This window comes from Amphiprion ocellaris, chromosome 6 (genome assembly GCF_022539595.1).
Source record: "Amphiprion ocellaris isolate individual 3 ecotype Okinawa chromosome 6, ASM2253959v1, whole genome shotgun sequence".
Classification (NCBI taxonomy): Eukaryota; Metazoa; Chordata; class Actinopteri; family Pomacentridae; genus Amphiprion; species Amphiprion ocellaris.
The window spans coordinates 5,455,465-5,474,827 of NC_072771.1; the positions used below are offsets into that span (position 1 = coordinate 5,455,465).

At 37.3% G+C, this 19,363-nt stretch overlaps 1 protein-coding gene and 8 non-coding genes across 14 annotated transcripts in view; 1 reads left to right on the forward strand and 8 right to left on the reverse strand.

The window, feature by feature from the left end:
• The window catches only part of LOC111565599 (protein unc-13 homolog B-like), a 279,044-nt gene that overhangs the window by 249,683 nt on the left and 9,998 nt on the right, over positions 1-19,363 (forward strand). For 3 of the 6 annotated variants that reach the window (XM_055011382.1, XM_055011383.1, XM_055011385.1), the window contains 5 exons: positions 1,011-1,037; positions 9,240-9,328; positions 13,988-14,125; positions 16,457-16,580; positions 17,708-17,752. In XM_055011382.1, the coding sequence (XP_054867357.1) occupies positions 1,011-1,037; positions 9,240-9,328; positions 13,988-14,125; positions 16,457-16,580; positions 17,708-17,752 (423 nt within the window). The remainder of the gene's footprint in view (positions 1-1,010; positions 1,038-9,239; positions 9,329-13,987; positions 14,126-16,456; positions 16,581-17,707; positions 17,753-19,363) is intronic. The other 3 variants (XM_055011386.1, XM_055011381.1, XM_055011384.1) reach the window with 1 other exon arrangement.
• Positions 5,004-5,077, reverse strand: trnat-agu (transfer RNA threonine (anticodon AGU)). Its single transcript has one exon. It is a non-coding gene; the product is annotated as a tRNA-Thr (tRNA).
• Positions 9,975-10,048, reverse strand: trnat-ugu (transfer RNA threonine (anticodon UGU)). Its single transcript has one exon. It is a non-coding gene; the product is annotated as a tRNA-Thr (tRNA).
• trnat-cgu (transfer RNA threonine (anticodon CGU)) lies at positions 10,474-10,547 on the reverse strand. The gene has a single exon. It is a non-coding gene; the product is annotated as a tRNA-Thr (tRNA).
• Positions 10,773-10,846, reverse strand: trnat-agu (transfer RNA threonine (anticodon AGU)). Its single transcript has one exon. It is a non-coding gene; the product is annotated as a tRNA-Thr (tRNA).
• trnat-ugu (transfer RNA threonine (anticodon UGU)) lies at positions 12,987-13,060 on the reverse strand. Its single transcript has one exon. It is a non-coding gene; the product is annotated as a tRNA-Thr (tRNA).
• trnai-aau (transfer RNA isoleucine (anticodon AAU)) lies at positions 13,493-13,566 on the reverse strand. Its single transcript has one exon. It is a non-coding gene; the product is annotated as a tRNA-Ile (tRNA).
• Positions 18,036-18,109, reverse strand: trnat-agu (transfer RNA threonine (anticodon AGU)). The gene has a single exon. It is a non-coding gene; the product is annotated as a tRNA-Thr (tRNA).
• Positions 19,012-19,085, reverse strand: trnat-agu (transfer RNA threonine (anticodon AGU)). The gene has a single exon. It is a non-coding gene; the product is annotated as a tRNA-Thr (tRNA).

Below are 19,363 nucleotides of genomic sequence, written 5' to 3' on the forward strand. Positions count from 1 at the left end.
TATGTGATTAGTTAAAAAAAAAAAAATAGCAACCAATCTCCAATTTGGAGAAATATTATGATATTATTACTAATATTTATACTCCACAGTAAACTACAGTACAAATATACTGATATAAAATTAGAAATAGAAAACATTTTTAAAAAGGCACATTAGTAAAAATAGCAAAACCATTTGGAATAAATGAAGCAATTATGACTTTTTAGTGCAATTTTTCAAAAGCCGGTTTAAAAAAGTGCACATTTGGGAGATAACTGTACAAAATTTCAAGATAATATTGCAATTTTCTTTCATATTTCCATTTTTTTCATGTATTTATTTTTCATTTTTTTGTTAAATTATTGTATTTTAATGTTAGCACCAAAGAAGTATTGATTAAACTTCACCAGATTTTTTGTTGGGTACAGTTAATTGACATAAAGTATAGATTACAGATGGATGAGATGTTGATAAACTTAGTTTTATTAACGTATTTCATGTATAAATATGAAGTCAAAAATGAAGATTCTGCTCTCATCTGATATCAAACTCAGCAAGTAATGAGAAATGATCCTCACACGGCAGCTGCTTCTCAAAGTCTGTGCATTCTTTAACAATAAATGTACAATAAGGCTATAAATAAGCGCCATGCAATGATTGTGAACTTTGTGATCGTTCATCGTATGATCTGCCAGATGATAAAAACGTCATGCAGCAGCGAAACATTGGACTTCTGCGGTGACGTCGTTGTTCCCTGTTGTCCTGTAGTTTCCCAATAAACCAGAAGCAATAAACAAAAAGCTTTTATTAAAATCACCCACTCACCTCTACCCAATCCGCCAGACAATAACAGAAAAACCCACCCAAAATAAACCCTCGCACTATCTTTACCCGCTCTATACCATAATATACAGCAACCCTCTGTGTGTGTCGTGTTAATTCTTGTTTCTAAACGTCCTGTCCTGTGTGTTATTGTGTGATTTTACTTTTTCCTTTTTTGTGTTTTCTTTCCTTTGTGTCTTTCCGTGCAGACTGAGGCCACCGCTGCCACAAAGAAGGTACAGTAATTTTGGTAGACGGCTGCACAAACACTCCTTACCTGTAAAGGACACCTCTAATTTCAAGCTGTGAGGAGATTGTGAGGCTTTTTTTCCCCTTAAAACCAATTTTATTTAGTCACTCACTTTCTGTGTCCTCTAAACTCCTGAAGAATTACAGCAGGCAAAGTGAGAATTTGCATTACCCCTGAAGCCTCTAGTTTTATATAGGAGATAGATTTTATAATTAATATATAATAAAGAAAGTGAATGTGTTGGGGAATTATTGAAAAAATAAACAGAACTGTGCATAAAGGCATAAAAAACATGTCACATATTTTGTTAATATTTATTTTTCCAGATGTGCAATGCTTAAGGCTGCATGATTAAAAAAATTTATCTTTGAATAACAGTCGCTCACTTAGCATAATGTAGCATTATGCTAAGTGCTTAGCGTTAGCTCGGAGGGGGACTTTTAGCGTCTGACCAGAACCAGAACCAGAAACGTGACAAAGTGGGGCAAAAATACAAAATACATGACACGTATACAGTGTAAATTTTGCAGGTGCAAAGTTTTACAAGTTAAATTTTGCTGTTTTAACTTGAAAACACTTATTTGCTTAGCTTAGCACACAAACAGTAGAAGGGAGAAACTGCTAGCCAAGCTAAAGATCCTCCAGAAGCTCCAAAATAAGTCATTTATGCATTAGGTTGTGTGTATTTAGCTTGGATAGAAGTGGAAATAGTGGTTTAACAACAGGCTAAAGTCCTTTATGCACACTTACTTACACATATGGAACAACAAGGAAGTGATTATTGGATGTATTGGTGGCTGTAGCTAGCTAACAAATAGCCCTTTCTCCCAAAAATGGAATTCCTGTACAAGTAAACTGCATTCTTTCTTAGGTTTTGAGGGAACATTTTGAAAATACACTTCAAAACAACATATCTTTGCCATTTATTTTATTGCTTTATTGTTGCTTTGTTCCAACCAACCAATCATCTATTACACGGGATGGAACTTGTCAGTCCAGAAAATGGAATAGAAGCTTCAAACATGTAGTAAAAGGGTCAGATTTTAACTCAAACTGTGATATTTTCTTTGTTATTTTGGTGTCTAAACTGAACCAAGCATATAAGAAGTAGTTACCATTGTGAAAGTGTGAATCAAATCATGATATTTTCCCAAACTGAACCAAATGGTACCAACACCTAACCAAACAGGAAGTGAAACTTAAGTCAAAGAATAAAGATCCTAAATAGAACCCAAATATAAAGTATGTACCCCATCTACTATTCCAGCTGTGAAGCATGACACTTCCACTGCTGTTGATTAATCATCCTGTATAATAGTTGAAAGTATTGTTGTTTTGTGTTTTTCAAGGACACCTCATGTACACGGTCACCTTCTTATATCCATAAAGATGTTTTATTAGACTCAACACTTGACGTTTGCATAAACACAGCTATGCATTTCATTGTTGGATCCAGACCAAGAGCACATTTGTTGTTATGGGGCGGAGTGAACGGTTCTCTTCGCAACGTTTTTCAATTAAAATGCAGGAAGCTAAAACACTGTCACTTGAAAGTCATGGCCCTGCTTTAGTCCAATTATATGTTATGGCAGTTTGCCCAGTGTCTTCTAGCTAATAACACACTTCCACAGTTATCGATGGCACACTTCCCACCAAGACTCTGCAGTGCCTTATCTTGTAGTCGTCCAACCACTTGACTGATGCAACACGTGGTGCACATACTAACGAGATGCAGCCCTCGGGCCATATTTCACAGGTTTGCCAAGGTCTGTTAGCAGCCTCCTCAAGGCCATTTTTCCCTGCAGGCTGCACGGCCGGAGCTGCACTTTGTAGTTTCAGTCTCTTTATAGTAACTAGCCAATGAAAGGGTAAATTGTTGTGGAGTGTGTCTAGCCTTAAAAGCCCCGTGCATCCACACTGTCATTCAGTCATGCTGCCCGAGTAGACGTTCGCTTGTTGCCAGAGCGATGCTGAGTGACACTGACCAGACTCCCGTAAGGATGATAAATGTCTGAGTGGCTCTAAGAGTGTCAACAGAAGAGAGGCGAGTCGGTTCAGACCAGGTCTGTGTACTCAGTCCTGCAGAGGTTACATGAAAACACCAGTGTGGATCTTTCATGGGTGCAGAAATTTAAAATTCTACCTTTTATGTGTTAAAATGTCAGAGTGCAGAGATGTAAGGTGTGCAGTACATTGCAAAATGTTTATTTTTGAAGCAGAGAGCCACCAATTTCAATTTAGTTTGGCATTTGGTTGGGATTTTTGCATATTTTTGTGTTAAATGCTAATTGCTAGCATTGTCTGTAAGACCAATTTATTGCAAGAGTCTTTTGGTAATGGTGAGGGTGGCTTAAGTGTAGTTGTCACTACTTTTCTAGTCTACAGGAGGTCTTGGTTCTATATATATATATATATATACAGGACGTCGTATCCATCTATCTGTTCCATGTATACACACTACTACTGCCAAACATGAACAGAACTGCCTTTTATCGCGTAGATCCACAAACAGAAGTTGGGCAGCACAAGGACGTGTCAACATAAAACTTTATGGACATGAACAGTATAACACCGGCCTAACACTGGCCATAGAGGGGAAATCTTGGGTGCTGAAATCAGAACTCTTGGCATGGATGACTGTTGGCAAATTATCAGAGGTACTGGGTCTACCAAGTGACTAGAGAGCTGAGCTTGGGGTTCTTTAGCTGGATATTGGCTTTTAAGTCAAGGCAGAGATTGATAAACTTAGGTTTACGTGACTTAGGTACCTCGAACTTGAAGCACAAGGAGGAACTTGGTTAAGAATAGGAACTAGCAAACTTTTGCAAATTGCAGAGGTGACTGACACAATGGGATCACGATGTGAAAGCAGAATGATTCAGGTGGGAATAGACAATCAAGCTGGGGTTTAAATGCTGCCTCATCAAAATAGCATTTTGATTTGCTGGTTGAAAGATATTTGTGACGTTTGTTCACGTGCAAGATACATGCCTCCAATTACAAACCATGGCAAACCTTAAGAAAACTACTCTTAGGGGCTGAAACACCATAGAAAACATGGAATATTGACAGATTTACTCTTCAATGTTAGATTTCATTGTCTAAAAAACAGTTCCAAAAGCATAAAACTCTCTGTTAAGTCTAGCAGTTTGCCCAGCAGTTTTCTCTGTCCCAGGTACGTTATTTCTTCAAAGTTTATTTTATTTTTAAGCTGATTCATGTCTGGTTTGCCTACAGAGCTGGTGAGGACAAACCGCGGGGCCACAGGTTCAAAAATATACAATTCAGTCAGTTCATTAACACTCTGAACCTCAAGCTGTTTCTGGGTGTTTTTTGCTCCTGGGACGTTTTTATTTACCGTGGCTTAATATTTCACTACAATATAAAGTCTTGCACCTCTCAACCATGACTAGAAGCAGATAAAACTCAGAAACATTTATAATGTCATAAATCATAAAACAGACACAACCAAAATTTGAATTTCTTGTATGAATATATGAATATATCTTCTGACAACCTGCTCTTCTTCTTACTGCTTGGAAGCCTTGCTGCATTTATTCTGTCACTCCAATACATTTTACTTTCTACTCAGTCTCTCCTTCCACACTTATCTTTTATCTGCTCTGTGAAAAAAAATGTGATTCTGATGAAATATTAAAATTTTATGCTTATTTTTGGCTACTTTTCCAGACAGAACTATACATTACATGTGATCATACTGGCTGAAAGGTGAACATCTGATGATTGTTTTTACAGTTTCCTGTGGTGATAAATGGTATCATTTTCTGAACAAGCCAACACAGTAATGTAAGTTGAGTTTGACCGTCCAGTCTGAGATGCTTCCTAGAGATTGCCATAGTCTAATGATTGGATTGAATATCAGATGTTTTAACCAGAAACATAACACTTCTTGCAGAAGTTTGGACATAAGTACAACTGCCTGAGAAAAAAAAGGCACTGCTGGGATTTGAACCCAGGATCTCCTGTTTACTGAACAGGCACTTTAACCAACTAAGCCACAGCACCTACATGTGTTTGCCTGAACTTTCATTAAACACTCCATTATATTCAAACCTACTGATGGATTTTGGTTTTGAGAGGGTTTAAAGAGAGGCGTGCCTGTTGTGTATTTTAGCTCAGAGGGTCCTTGCAGATGATCCACTCCAATGCTAAAGAGGACCTTATACAAAACTCTGATTACTTGTAAGATATACACAACTGTTCGAAAGTTTGGGGTCACCTAGACAATTCCATGTTTTCCATGAAAATTTCTTCTTGTGCTAACATAATTGCACAAGAGTTTTCTAAACATCAATCGGCCTTTCAACACCATTAGCTAACACAATGTAGCATTAGAACACAGGAGTGATGGTTGCTGGAAATGTTCCTCTGTACCTCTATGGAGATATTCCATTAAAAATCAGCTGTTTCCAGCTAGAATAGTCATTTACCACATTAACAGTGTCTACACTGGATTTATCATTCATTTAATGTTATTTTCCTTTAAAAAAAACTTCCTTTCTTTCAAAAATAAGGACATTTCTAAGTGACCCCAAACTTTTGAATGGTAGTGTAAGTGATGCAGTGAAGCCAGGACGGACCTCTGACGAGACAAGCATCAAGTTAACCTTCATCCACAGTGTCATGGTTGACAGTTCTTCTGTTGGAATTTTGCAGAAAAACCTCCAAGGTTGTTTTCAGGCTTTTTAAAAAAAAATCCATCTCACATTTGTTGACATTTATCTGCTCTGAGTTAAAAATTTAACAAGGTGAAGCGAAGCTGAGCTGCTACAATGTGGACAATCTTGAATCTGTGCAGGGTACAATGAAATATCAAGACTATCAAGGCATTCTGGAGCAGAATGGGCAGAACAGTGTCAGAAAGCTAAGACTAAGTCTCAGTCACAGGTCATGGGTCTTGCAACAGGATAACAGGATGACCCAAAACACACAACAATGGCTAAACACAAAACTGGACTATTCTGAAGTTGCCTTCTATGAGCCCTGATTTAAATCCTATTGAACATCAGTGGAAAGAGCTGAAACATGCCGTCTTCCTTCAAACCTGAGTGGGTCAAAATACTTGTCGACGGGTGCAGAAGTCTCATAGATGCTTTCAGAGGTCACTTGATTGCAGTGATTGCCTCAAAAGGCTGTGGAACAAAATATGAAGTTAAGGATACCATCATGTTTGTCCAGGCCAGGTTCATTAGTTTGTATTTTAAAAGGATTCTGTTGAACCACAGATTCACGTCCTTTGTTGTGTAAACTGGCAGCTCCATCACCGTGATTGTTGTCGTTGTTGGTGGACCAACTGGTTTCACAACTATTCACACCTTGAGGCATGTGACTCCTGGTTGTTATTGGGCCATTGGCCATGTGAGCTGGAGTGACTATATTCTGGAACTCCCCATTAGTCAGAACTGAAGAAGCCTCTTGGATGAAGGTGAAACATCTTCAAGAACCTACAAGAGAAGTCCAGTTGATTTTTACTGAAGCTCTGACGATTACCATGACCTGGATGACTGAGAATCTACATAGACATACTGTTGAACCACAACTCAAAAACTGTCTGATTTTCATTAGTTCATTTTCAGTAAAGTTCTATTTTTTTATTAGTTTTGTCAGTTTAAATTATTTTGGTGACCATTGTGGGTTTTTCTTTCTTTAACGGAAGGGTACCAACAATTTTGTACACATGTATATTATCCTTGTCATTCATCAACACTTAAACATGGATGCCGCCGATTTCTCAGGTGCTGAAAACTCCAACACAGAAACATAATTTCTCTTTAACACCCTCAGTGTCTAAAAGTCAGTTAATTTTAGCTTCCTCCTTATTTTTCCTTTAAAAATCAGCCATCAGGTTTATTATGTGTCATTATGTTCACCACATTCAGCTTCCCACTCTCGAGAAGTCAAGTTAACTCAAGGGAAGTGTTAAGAGGAAAGAGTGACAGCCTCCCGCTAAAAACAGGGTTTTACTTCATCCTTCAGCGTCTTGTGGTGTATTTCTGAAGACCTGCTCGAGTTTCAGGAAACAGCAGCTTGAAGCTCTTTTCAGACTGTTGAATGGCTTCGAAGAGGCATAAATGAGCTGGTTTTCTTAACAAACCCTCCTCAGCAGAAACTGTGTTTAGTCACAATCTTTGCGATTTGCATTTTGGTCGACATTTATTTCCTCATTTCATCACACAGCAAAATATTTCCAGCATGCATCACTGATTCACTGTTTCCACTGTGTCGTCTCACCTACGGGGAAATGAACATGGTGTTACACACTGTTCGTTGTCTTTTCAACACACTTTCTGTAGCAGATCTTACGCGCTGCACAATGTTTTCAGCCTCTGCCACCGTCGACTTCATACATATTTATACTGCTGCAAACAGAAGATGGTGATATCGATTGTGGTTTGTGGGAAACTTTCCAGTTTACAGTACAGAAATACAGCTTCCACTGAAAGATGCATGCTTTTGGAATATGGTTTTTTCGTGCTTCCAGTCAGTTCAGCTCTACAGAACTTGGATCAACTGAGCAAAGACCATATGTAGAGAAATGAAATTGTACTATGACCTTCTAATATCCAGATGTGTGAAAATCAAAGCCTTTCCATCTGTACTGTCTTTATATAACTCTCTATATTTTATACATGCATTTTGAAGTACTGCATTGAAAAAGGTTCATGGAAATAGTAACACTTAGCCCTCGTGTCGTCCTGTGGGTCAAATTGACCCATTTTAAAGTTTGAAAATGTGGAAAAAATAACTTCTGATGTCCACATTTTCAACATTTTTGGGAAATTTTTCAACATTGTTTGGTGGGAAAAAAGAAATCTGAAAAAAAAAATGTTTCTTCAGAACATTCACAAAAAACACCCAACTAAAATCCAGCGAAATTTGCTGGATTTTGGTTGATTTTTTTTGTGAATGTTCTTAAAGAAAATATTATGTTTTACTGATATATATGTAATCACTTTAGATATTTTTAGGATTTTTTTTAAAAAAATTTTTACTCATTTTTTGAAAATATTTCCAAGAATTTTCTTGCCAAATTTGGGGAATTTTTTTTTTTTTTTTTTTTTTTTTAAATAAAAATTTTAAGGGAAACTTTTAATTTTCTTCCTGAAGGTTTTGCAAATTTTCAGAAATTTAGGGACTTTCTTTTGCTGAATTTTTGTATTTTTTTCAGACAAGGAAACAATATTTTTTGGTGCCTGTAAATGAGGACAACAGGAGGGTTAAAAAAAAACATCTCCAGTTTAAACATTTTTGTATTTTATTGGCCTTCAGACAGCACAAACACGTCAGTAAATGGTTAAAGTTTTTTTCGTTTCTTCTCCTTTTTCAAGGTTTTTCTGAAAATTATTGTCCTGTTTCTTTGCATTTTTCCCCCTATAAATGAGATTTTCTGAAGCCTAAAAACAACAAGGAGGTGCAGTGAGTCTAATCTGAAACCCCTTGAATTGCAATATATTTAAACAATATTAAATTTTTGCCCCCCAAACAACTGCCTACCTTAGCTTTAAATGTAGCATCAGAGGAAGATAAAGAAGGCAATCAAGTCGAGTTGGCACTGAATAAGGTTCAGTTAAAGTAAGATGTTTTCCTTCACCCGAATATTTGAGATTTTTTTAATAGTGTTGGTATAGAGGTTACAGTTATTTAAATTTAAAACAAGTGTATTTTGCAACCACCCTCTTTCATATCTGTGAAGAATTCATTTACACACAAAACCGCTTGACTTTTCTCATTTCAGTTCAATTTACTTTTATTCATGAAGTGCCATTTACCAACATCTCAGCGCACTTCAGTGTTATATTATAAAGAGAAACCCAATGAATACTGAGCAAACATTGTGCGACAGTGAGTATCTCTGTGTAAATGTCAGTGTTTTATTTGCATTTGACACCACCGTAACATTTGATACTGTTTTTTGTTAATCAGTCATAGTGTTTAATATGCAGTACACATGTACTTTAACCTTCTTTATTTCCTTTCTTGTCTTAAAATGAAAACTGTGGGTATTTACTGAGCTATATTTGATGTTTTGCCACCACTAATACTTGCCAAAAACAAGAATAAATAACTGAATCTGGCTCCAGAAGAGGAGGATTCAGTGCAGCCTGATTCGAAAGGCTTTAAATAATCCGCTTTCACCTCTGTCCTCCTGCTGTTTTATGTGTTGCAGCTGGATGTCGAGGCAGCCGACATCCTCAATGATCTGCAGGTGAAGCTCAGCACCGTCCTGGACAACTTCAGCGCCATGTTTGCCAAGAGGTAACACACAAACACACACTTCTGTTTCTACTCTAACCTTCAGCATCTCAGCTGGGTGATTAACACAGACGTACAGTAAAGGGATTGAGTACAGAACTGCATATATTTATCTGTTATTTCTGAATATCTGATGAACAAACATGTCGTTAATATTTCAGTTAGTGAACTCTCTTGCGTTTTGGGTTCTTCCTAAAACCTCTTTGGTGTGCAGCCAAAAAGCAGCAAATGTTAGCTTTAGTAATGTCCATTTAGTTTAGCATGGCAACGTCCAGTCTAAGATGCTTTCCGAGAGATTGCTGTAGACTTATGATTGGAGTGTCAGATGCTTTAACCAGCAACAGAAAACCTCCTGCAGGTGGCTGGATACAAACGTAACTTCCTGAAAAGGTACTGCTGGGATTTGAATCCAGGACCTCCTGTTTACGAGACAGGAACTTTAACCAACTAAGCCACAGCGTGTACTGCAGGGGTAAAGAAAGTCAATTATTTCAGAACTTTGAATTATTAAATGTTTCATATTTTTATTGATAAAGAAAACTTCTGTAGTTTCCATAGTTTAAATTTACAGATGTTTATTGTTATAATGCACAAGGTACTCCAAGCGATGACAAGAATTTAGTAAAAGCAAGTCTGGAAATATTACACAAGGCACTGCTAGGATTTGAACCCAGGATCTCCTGTTTACAAGACAGGCGCTTTGACCAACTAAGCCACAGCGCCTCCTTTCATCCACAAAAGTTCAACACCAGTCGAAATCAAATGGCAACCTCCAGTGTTGAAGAAAAGAAACCAAAAGCTGCAGTTCCTCAGATGTGCACTAGCTGGTTCTATAGCACCCATTTCAGTTCATTCTACAGCTGCCTTTACAAAGTACTTACTGTTTCAAACAGTATGCACTATACGGGGACCTACTACTTCCTTTAACTTTGACTGTTACTGTCTGTAGTGTGAAATGAGTGGTCATCTATTTGTACTTGTGCAAACCACTTCAACCAATATGACGTAGAGGATTGTGGGTTATAACGGCTAGGAAACCTTGCAAAACCCAACCACGTGTAGTAGAAGCATGCAGGTCTTTCTGGCATACTTCAATTGAAATACTGGGTGTTGGTACATAATGAGTCTTTCTCACATGCTGAGTATAAAGGCACTGCTGGGATTTGAACCCAGGATCTCCTGTTTACGAAACAGACGCTTTAACCAACTAAGCCACAGCACCTTCTGAAGAAAGAAAAACTCTTTAAAACTCAAAATTCATTATTTTGACAAACCCGCTTCCTAAATCAGATATTTAAGAACTTAGAATTATGAAATATTTCATATTTTTGTTGATAAGAAAACTTCAGTAGCTTCCATAGTTTAAATTTACAGATGTTTTTTTCTGTTATAATACACAACATTCGCCAAGAGACGACAAGGATTAAGTAAAAACCAAGTTGGATATAGGCACTGCTGGGAGTTGAACCCAGGATCTCCTGTTTACTAGACAGGCGCTTTAACCAACTAAGCCACAGTGCCACTGGATTAGCAAATGAAGTTGAAAGCCATTCACCACAGTTACAGATGTGAAATTCTGCTCAGTAGTGGTATCAAACTGGAGGAAAGGAAGTGAAACTGAAATGTCTAATTAAATAACATGAAAATGACACAAAAAGACACAAAAATGACATGGGCAGGTGTTAAAATGACATGAAAATGACAAAAAAAAGGCACAAAGTGACACAAAAGGCTGCTTAAATAACACAAAAATGACTCAAAAGTATGCTAAAATAATAAAGATTACACAAAAGGCATAAAATAACATGGAGAGATGTTAAAATGACATGAAAATGACACAAAAGAATTCTTAAATAACACAAAAATGACACAAAATGATGCTACAATAACACAAAAATGAGATAAAAAGGCACAAAATGACATAGAGGGGTGTTACAATGACATGAGAATGACAAAAAGACAGAAAAATGACACAAAAAGATGCCAAAATAACACAAAAATCATATGCATAATTAATAGCATGAACTGACATTTGTCTTATGCTAAAATTGCAGTTTCAATCCGTAGCAACATGATATGGCCTCCAATGATGACTGGGTGGTCTGGAATACTGACATGCTTTCTTAGTCAACGCCTACTGGCATGCAATGCAAAAGTTCTGGCCTGATGCCATGAAGTATCACAGAAGTCTTTGTCATGGTGCCTATTGCTAGCTAAACCCCTGCAGTGCTTTCTGTTCCCGTTTGTCAACACAAAATTGCCTGTAGTTCGATTGACTCCTCTTCAGACACTGGATTGATTTGAATAATTATGTTGTGCTTCCAGTGTGTATTATCTAATATAAGTAATTTCCCCACAGGGATCAATAAAGTAGTTCTGATTCTGATTATCTATGAAAATATTGTCAGATTGGGACTCGGTATCAGCTGATACTAATTGTCAAATGATGTAAATTAAGAAAATTTACAGGTATTTCACAAAAGTTTACCAGTGAAATCTCAAAAGTCGGTTGTATAATACCCTCGAAACAGCAAATACTTGTCACTTTTGTTTGATAAATAAACAAGCTTCATCAATCAGTTCATTAGGTCAGTGTTCAAGCCTGAAGACAGCGTAGTCCAGTGATTTTCCTGAATATCACATGCTTTAACCAATTATAGCACCGTCTGCAGATGTCTGAACACAAGTCACTGTAACTGTCTGCAAAGGCACTGCCAGGATTTGAACCAAGGGACTCCTGTTTATAAGACCGGCACTTTGGCCAACTAAGCCACAGCGCCTACTAGCACGCTTGCTTAAAATCATCAAACGCTGACAAATTTGTCATATTATCAATGCATTTGTTCGCTTAATTGACAGGACACTCTTATCTAGTCTTCAGTTTAGACAGGTGTGACAGCTGTTATACACTGCAAGAAAAATATTCTGGGTTTCCTGGCTCAGAATGGGCCTTTTGGGGATGATTACAACTGACAGGAAGCATGATCAATCTGCATAGAGTAAAGGCAATGAGTCAGTGTTATTCAATTTGACAGAAATCTATGCTTTTTTCCTGTAGTTTCGTATCATTTGGTAAACAGGAATCTCTTAATCTGTCTAACATTACTCTCAAATCTTACCATCTTAACGTATTTTTTCTTTGGTGTTGGATAAAGCAGGAAAGACCCTGCTAACCCCAAGTCTTACCCCATCCTAGTTCTATCCTGAACCCTTAAAGCAAGTCTTAACCCTCAAACATCCCTGTGAGGGTCTGTCAGAAAGACACAATGTCCATACTTCCCACAAATGTCCTCACTTCTGAGGTCTAAAACTCTAATTTGTTCTCACCAGAAATAGATGTACATGTATACCTACCCACATAATAGAGATGTAAGGACACATGGAAGTTTCACACAAGGCACTGCTGGGATTTGTTACATTCATCAGACTTCAGTCAATCCCTACTGATCTGTAATGCATATGAGTTCTGGCCAGAAGCTATGAAGCCTCACAAAAGTCTTTGTCATGGTGCCCATTGCCAGCTAAACCCCCACTTCTGCTTTTATCTCTTAAGTCTTCTGGAAGATTTTTCCCTCTAGTTTTCTTCAATTTTGTTACAATGCATGTGATATTGCAGGGGATGACAAGAATAAAGTAAAAATTGATTTGGAAGTATCATACTAGGCACTGCTGGGATTTGAACCCCAGATCTCCTGTTTACAAGACAGGCGCTTTGACCAACTAAGCCACAGCACCTCCTTGATGCAAAAAAGTTCAACACCAATCATTTGAGTCCAAATCAAATGGGACCCTCCAGTGCTGAAACTTAAGCCAACACAGAAGTGCCAAAAGCTGCAGTTCCTCAAATGTCCACTAGAGACTGGTTCCATAGCCCCCATTTCAGTACATTCTACATTTACAAAGTATGTAGTGTTTATGGCAGGATGCACTATACTGGGACATACTACTTCCTCGTAATAATATACCTTAAACTTTGACCTATTGCAGTCTGTAGTGTGAAACAAGCAGTCATCTGTGCTTGTTGAAAACTTCCAAATCTGAGTCCAGTGTAATAAGACATCCTGGTATTTTTTTTTTTTTTTTGACATAATACTTTTGAAGTATTTTGTATTGGGTCATGCTTGTTATACTAACCCTTTGCTCACCTACTATTGACAACAAATATGAAGGCACTGCTGGGATTTGAACCCAGGATCTCCTGTTTATTAGACAGGCACTTTAACCAACTAAGCCACAGCACCTTCTTGAGGAGCAACAGTCATCAAAAGTCAAAATTAGTTAGAACTACTTATAAATTCAGTTATTAAGAAGTTTCAGTCATTTCCATAGTTTATGTTTAGAGCCCCTGGTTCACCACAAGCTGACAAAACTGTAAAGCTGGCCAAAGCAGGAAAGACCCTGCTAACCCCAACTCTTACCCAATCCTAGTTCTATCCTGAACCCTTAAAGCAAATCTTAACCCTCAAATACCCCTGTGAAGGTCTGTCAGAAAGTCACAATGTCCATACTTCCCACAAATGTCCTCAATTCTGAGGTCTCAAACTTCAGTTGTACCATACAAAGATAAATGTACATGTATACCTACCTACATAATATCTGTCTTATGTCTGGGGAATCGAGTCTCCACCCAAAGTTTTTCTAACTTCACCTCTCTGCCTCCAGTTTCCAGACTCGTATTACCGGCTGCATGCGTCAGATGGCTGAGATCCTGTACCAGATGAAAGGCCCCCCCAACCACAACACTGCAGAGGCAGATGCTGACGCCATGCTGAGGCCCCTCATGGAGTTCCTGGATGGGAAGTAAGTCGAGGCGTGACACACACACAGTTTGCTGCAGTTGCAAGTTAGATTACATCAGAGCTGCAAATTATTGTTGCTCACAATGCCACCGCTTTCATCAATTATATGAGCTGTGCTTTTCCAACATCTCAAATGAGTTTAGACCTTTCATCAGTTAAAATCTCTTCAGTTTTATCAATACAGCATCGCAATAATAACCTAGTTCTGTCCAGTTCTGGTCATTTTCACATTATTTCATACATCCAGCATTAGATTTGACACTTAAAACTTGCTCTTATTTGCTGGGTCAAAATAACCTTATTGTAGTTTGTATAAAAAAGAAATCCAACAGTAATACATTTTAAAAAAAAACTTACTCTGGGTCAGAACAACATTTTAGATCTTGGTAAAGATAGTGTTTAACCAAAACTTGACTGCTGTCAATGGCAACAAGGCACCAAATAGTGTCATTAAAAGGGTTAAAGTAATTTATTGATCGTACAGTCTTTGAAAACCTTTAAAAACAAACAGGAAACAACTCTGTCTGAATGAGTTAGTGCTAAAAACATTGGCCTGATAACCTGTACTAGAGGTGTTTTAGGGTTTACATTGTAGTTTTATGACTTAGAAGACTCCCTCCAGTGAAAATCCATTTTTTTCTACATGGTTAACACATCCATATGGTGTTGTTGTATGCTCGAAGACAAATCATGACCTAAATGAGTAGTCAACACCATGGCCGAGTGGCTTGAAACTGCAGTGTACCAGTGACGGTCTCAAAAATATTGATTCAGACTTCCAGGGTTTTATACACAACAAACCTTGAAAATTAATTATGTCACTTTGCAGCGTGGGACTCTCTGTATCATTACTCTTTTTCAGAATCAGTTTCCAGTTCTACCAGGTACAGCTGAATTTCTGTAATCTTACAACTTGCCACAAGCACAAAGTTACATCTAAGTCATTTTATAACAGAAAGGGATTATTTACATGGAAAAAAATCTTCTCAAAATGTAATTTTCATACAAGCAGAGATGAGTTTTTCAGAATCAAATCAACAACCAGAGATGGATTTTAAATTAATATGTACTCCATCAGGTATAATAGCTGTAAAATCTCCAGTACAAATGCATAGATGCCATAAAAACACATATAAAAACACAATTTAAATAATTTTTAACAGTCTAAATTCAAATAAAATAAAATAGAATAATTTTTAAAAAAAATTTAAATAAAATAAGATATAAAACTCTTATGGTGCAAATTAAAATTAAATGTGGAAAATAAAGTTGTAAACTTGTAGAAAGTTATCAAGTAAAATCAAGTTAGTTTGTTTAGTCTGTTTTGCAAAAATTCTCTTTATGTCTGTGGTAGCTGTCAGAAAAATGAAACTACAACAGAAAATACATTCAGTTACAGATATTTAACAAAGTGGTTCACAGCAACATCACCAACAATAAAAAAACACAAAAACACTTTATATCACCTGGATTTGGACAACAGAACTATACAGGAGGTAATGAAGAATCTCATAAAGAGGCGATTCTGTACCATTATATTGATGGTAACAACTCATATTCACCAAAAACAACCTGTAATATATAGAGGATTGCCCAACCTTCTCTCACCAATCTTTCCTTACATATTAACATTCTTTTTGAGTTTGTTTTCATCAACTACACACTGAAAAACACCAAGAAATGAAGCAGAAAGTTAGAAAACTCATCACAAGTGAGTCTGTCCACTCCAGACTGAAAGCTTCTGCATGAAGTGGAATCATTTATAAACCTCTCCTGAAAATGACAAATGTGTTTAAATCCCATGACAGTTCTCTGTCACCGTCTCTGAGATATTTATGTTCAGCCGCCTGCGTCGTCTTAGGATAGAACATTTCTAAGCAGATGTGAAATACAAAGTTTCTTTTTCGTGTTGTCTTCTCCGATGTTAGTTAAGGTCAGATTCAGCATTTACAGAAAGAATCTTTTGTTTTAAAAGCATCTATTTGACTTATGTGGTCGAAACACACTTTTGCACACAGATTTATTAAGATCTAAGAGGTTATGATTGCAATGATAACTTGTAATCTCTTAAAAACTCTCATCAAACTTCAGGATATATCCATTCTCCAGTAAACACAGCACTAGTGTGACTGTAAATTTTGAAAAAGCTGTAATTATTCTCTTTCATACAGTTTCTACATTCATTCTTGATTGTACCTGTCATTTTTTACAGCATTTACGTCACTAACGAATAAATGAAGTGTGTTTTGGAAGAATTGGTGAACTCTGAATGCATTGAGGATGATCTCTACAAGTTTAACTCACACTTTTCACGCGTCTCTTTGTGATCCAGCCTCAGTATCTTTGCTGACATCTGTGAGAAGACGGTGCTGAAGAGGATCCTGAAGGATCTTTGGAAGATCGTCCTGAGCAGCCTGGAGAGAACCATCGTCCTGCCTCAGAGCAACGACAGCCTGGTGAGCTCAAACCTGAACCAAACCATCACAAATATACCAACCCTGAACCTAAACTAACCCTAAATATAACTGTGAATACTCGCACTCCAATGATTTAGCATTCCACAGTACAAAACAGCTTTAAAATATGGCCAAAATTAATACGGCAGAACCAGAGATGTCTTTTCTGTTCAATTCATGCTTCTTCCTTTCCCCCATTACCTACAAAAATACAACGTAACATGAAAAATATCCCACTTGTGGATCCATAACTGCACAAGATATAAAGTCCAGAAAAGTTCCTATAATAAAATAAGAATAAATCCAATAAAATAAATGTTAAAATTATGAGTTTGTGAAGGAAAAACTATCCAGATACACATTTTTAAATTCCAAATCAGATAAAACAGCTTCAACTAATCAAAAATATGACAAAACAAATACATAAATATAAAATATCACACTGGACTGAGTTGAATAATAGCCCAGAGAATGTCAGGACCAACTTACAGCACCAGGATCAACATCACTAGCAATTTATACAGTAAAGCAGGACTAGCTATAAAAGAATATACTTGAGGAAATAGTGTTAGTAATTAAAATCCTAAAATGCCGATCATAAGGTCTAAAACTGGTTGATGAACAGTGTAATCCATATTCCTCATTTCTTTTCTTCTCATAAATGTCTCAGTGGTTCGTCACAAATCCAGCTTTTACATACTGATGTGAGTACTTAGAGGACAGAGAAGGAAAAACAAACAGTTATTAAAGGACAAACATTTTAGTAGATCTACTCCTTCTATTGATTGAAACTAAATCTAACTGACTTTACATTTATATTTATCTGTTGTCATTGTGTCTTCAGACAGCAAATAAGTTTTCCTAAATGCACTCTAGCAGCAGCAAAAACATTATTTTGACAGAAAAAAACAGAATGAAAGGGTCATAAATCTGCAGAAATGCATGCAGAGACCTCTGAGGTTCTGCTGCCGTCTGCTGGTGGATGTCAGCAGGTGTTTTTTTTTCTTTAATTAAATGTTTTACATGAGGTTTGTTCTACTTTGGTTTCTTCTGGGATGAAGAATAATCTCTGCATTTTAGGAAAATCACATTAAATGTTACTGTAATCTGCTTTCTTCTCTCTGCAGGGAGCCCAACTCCTCACAGCAGCTAAAGGACTCTCTAATCTGAAGGTAACACACTCAGAGGAGGATTTTCATTTTGCTGAAGTGTCTCCTGGCTTCGCTCACTAATGTCTTAACTCCTCCCAGCAAATGTATGAGGAAGGAATGCAGGAAGAGCCAAAGCTGCCAAAAGAGAAAATCCTTTGTTCTTAAGCGATGCCAGTTACTTATGCTGTGGAGCTGAATCAACTGTCAAATCAGAGAGGAACAGGAGACACTTTAGTCCAGTGATTGGACTGGACATCACCACACTTTAACCAATTAGATCATCAGTAAGAACAACTTTCTGAAAAGGCACTGCTGGGATTTGAACCCAGGATCTCCTGTTTACTAAACAGGCACTTTAACCAACTAAGCCACAGCACCTCCTGCAAAGTCAAAAGATCAAAATGAATCAGCTAGTAAGTACATGGAATAATAAAGTGTTTTACATTTTTCTTTGATAAAAAAGACAGTTTCAGTCATTTCCATAGTTTATATTTAGATCCCCTGTTACACAACAAGCTGACAAGACTGTAGAGTTAGCGAAAGCAGGAAAGACCCTACTAAGCCTAACTTTTACACAATCCTAGTTCTATCCTGAACCCTTAAAGCAAGTCTTAAACCTCAAACATCCCTGTGAAGGTCTGTCAGAAAGTCACAATGTCCATACTTCTGAGGTCTAAAACTCATATTAGTTCTCACAAAGATAGATGAACATGTATACCTACCCACATAATAGAGCTTGAAAGACAATTGGTATCACACTAGGCACTGCTGGGATTTGAACCCAGGATCTTCTGTTTATTAAACAGGTGCTTTGACCAACTAAGTCACAGCACGTTCTTAACCAAACACAGTCAAACACCAGTCATCTGAGTCCAAATCAAATGACAACATACAGTGCTGAAAGAAATTAACCAAACTCTTAAGTGCCAAAAGCTGCAGTTCCTCAAATGTCCACTTCAGGCTGACTCCATAGCATTACAGCCGAAATAAACAAGTTTATAGCCTGTATAAATTATATCCAGGCTTGAAGTTATACATAATTTGTTGCATGACCACTTTGTTAGGACTTAGAAGGAATTGGGCGCTGCTAAGATGGTGAAGGCCAGAACCACCACACTGAACCTCAAAACTGCTCTAAAGGACTATGATGAAATCTGACTTCAAGTATCTGCAGGAGGCGCTGTGGCTTAGTCTGCAGAGTACAACCACCTGAAAAGATGCCACTGGGATTTTATGATGTTGTCACTGAAGATGACACCGACAAGTACAGCTCTCTGAAAAGGCACTGCTGGGATTTGAACCCAGGATCTCCTGTTTACTAGACAGGCGCTTTAACCAACTAAGCCACAGCACCTCTCAGTGAAACCCTGACACAAGTCAAAAAACATTTCACAGTAACCATGAATGTATACTTGGTTGGATACCCATCTGTTTCATATGATGGAAAGTCTGTAAGATAAATACAAAAGTCGTATAATCTAGATCTAGATCGGTCACACAGCAATAAAGGGAGAGCACAATTTTTGAAGGAGACCAGGGACGCAAATTTTGAATAACATTCCTAATCAGCAATCAGTAGTGTATCAATAACTGATAAATTGACGTTTGTCCTGTGCTGATATGGCTGTTTCA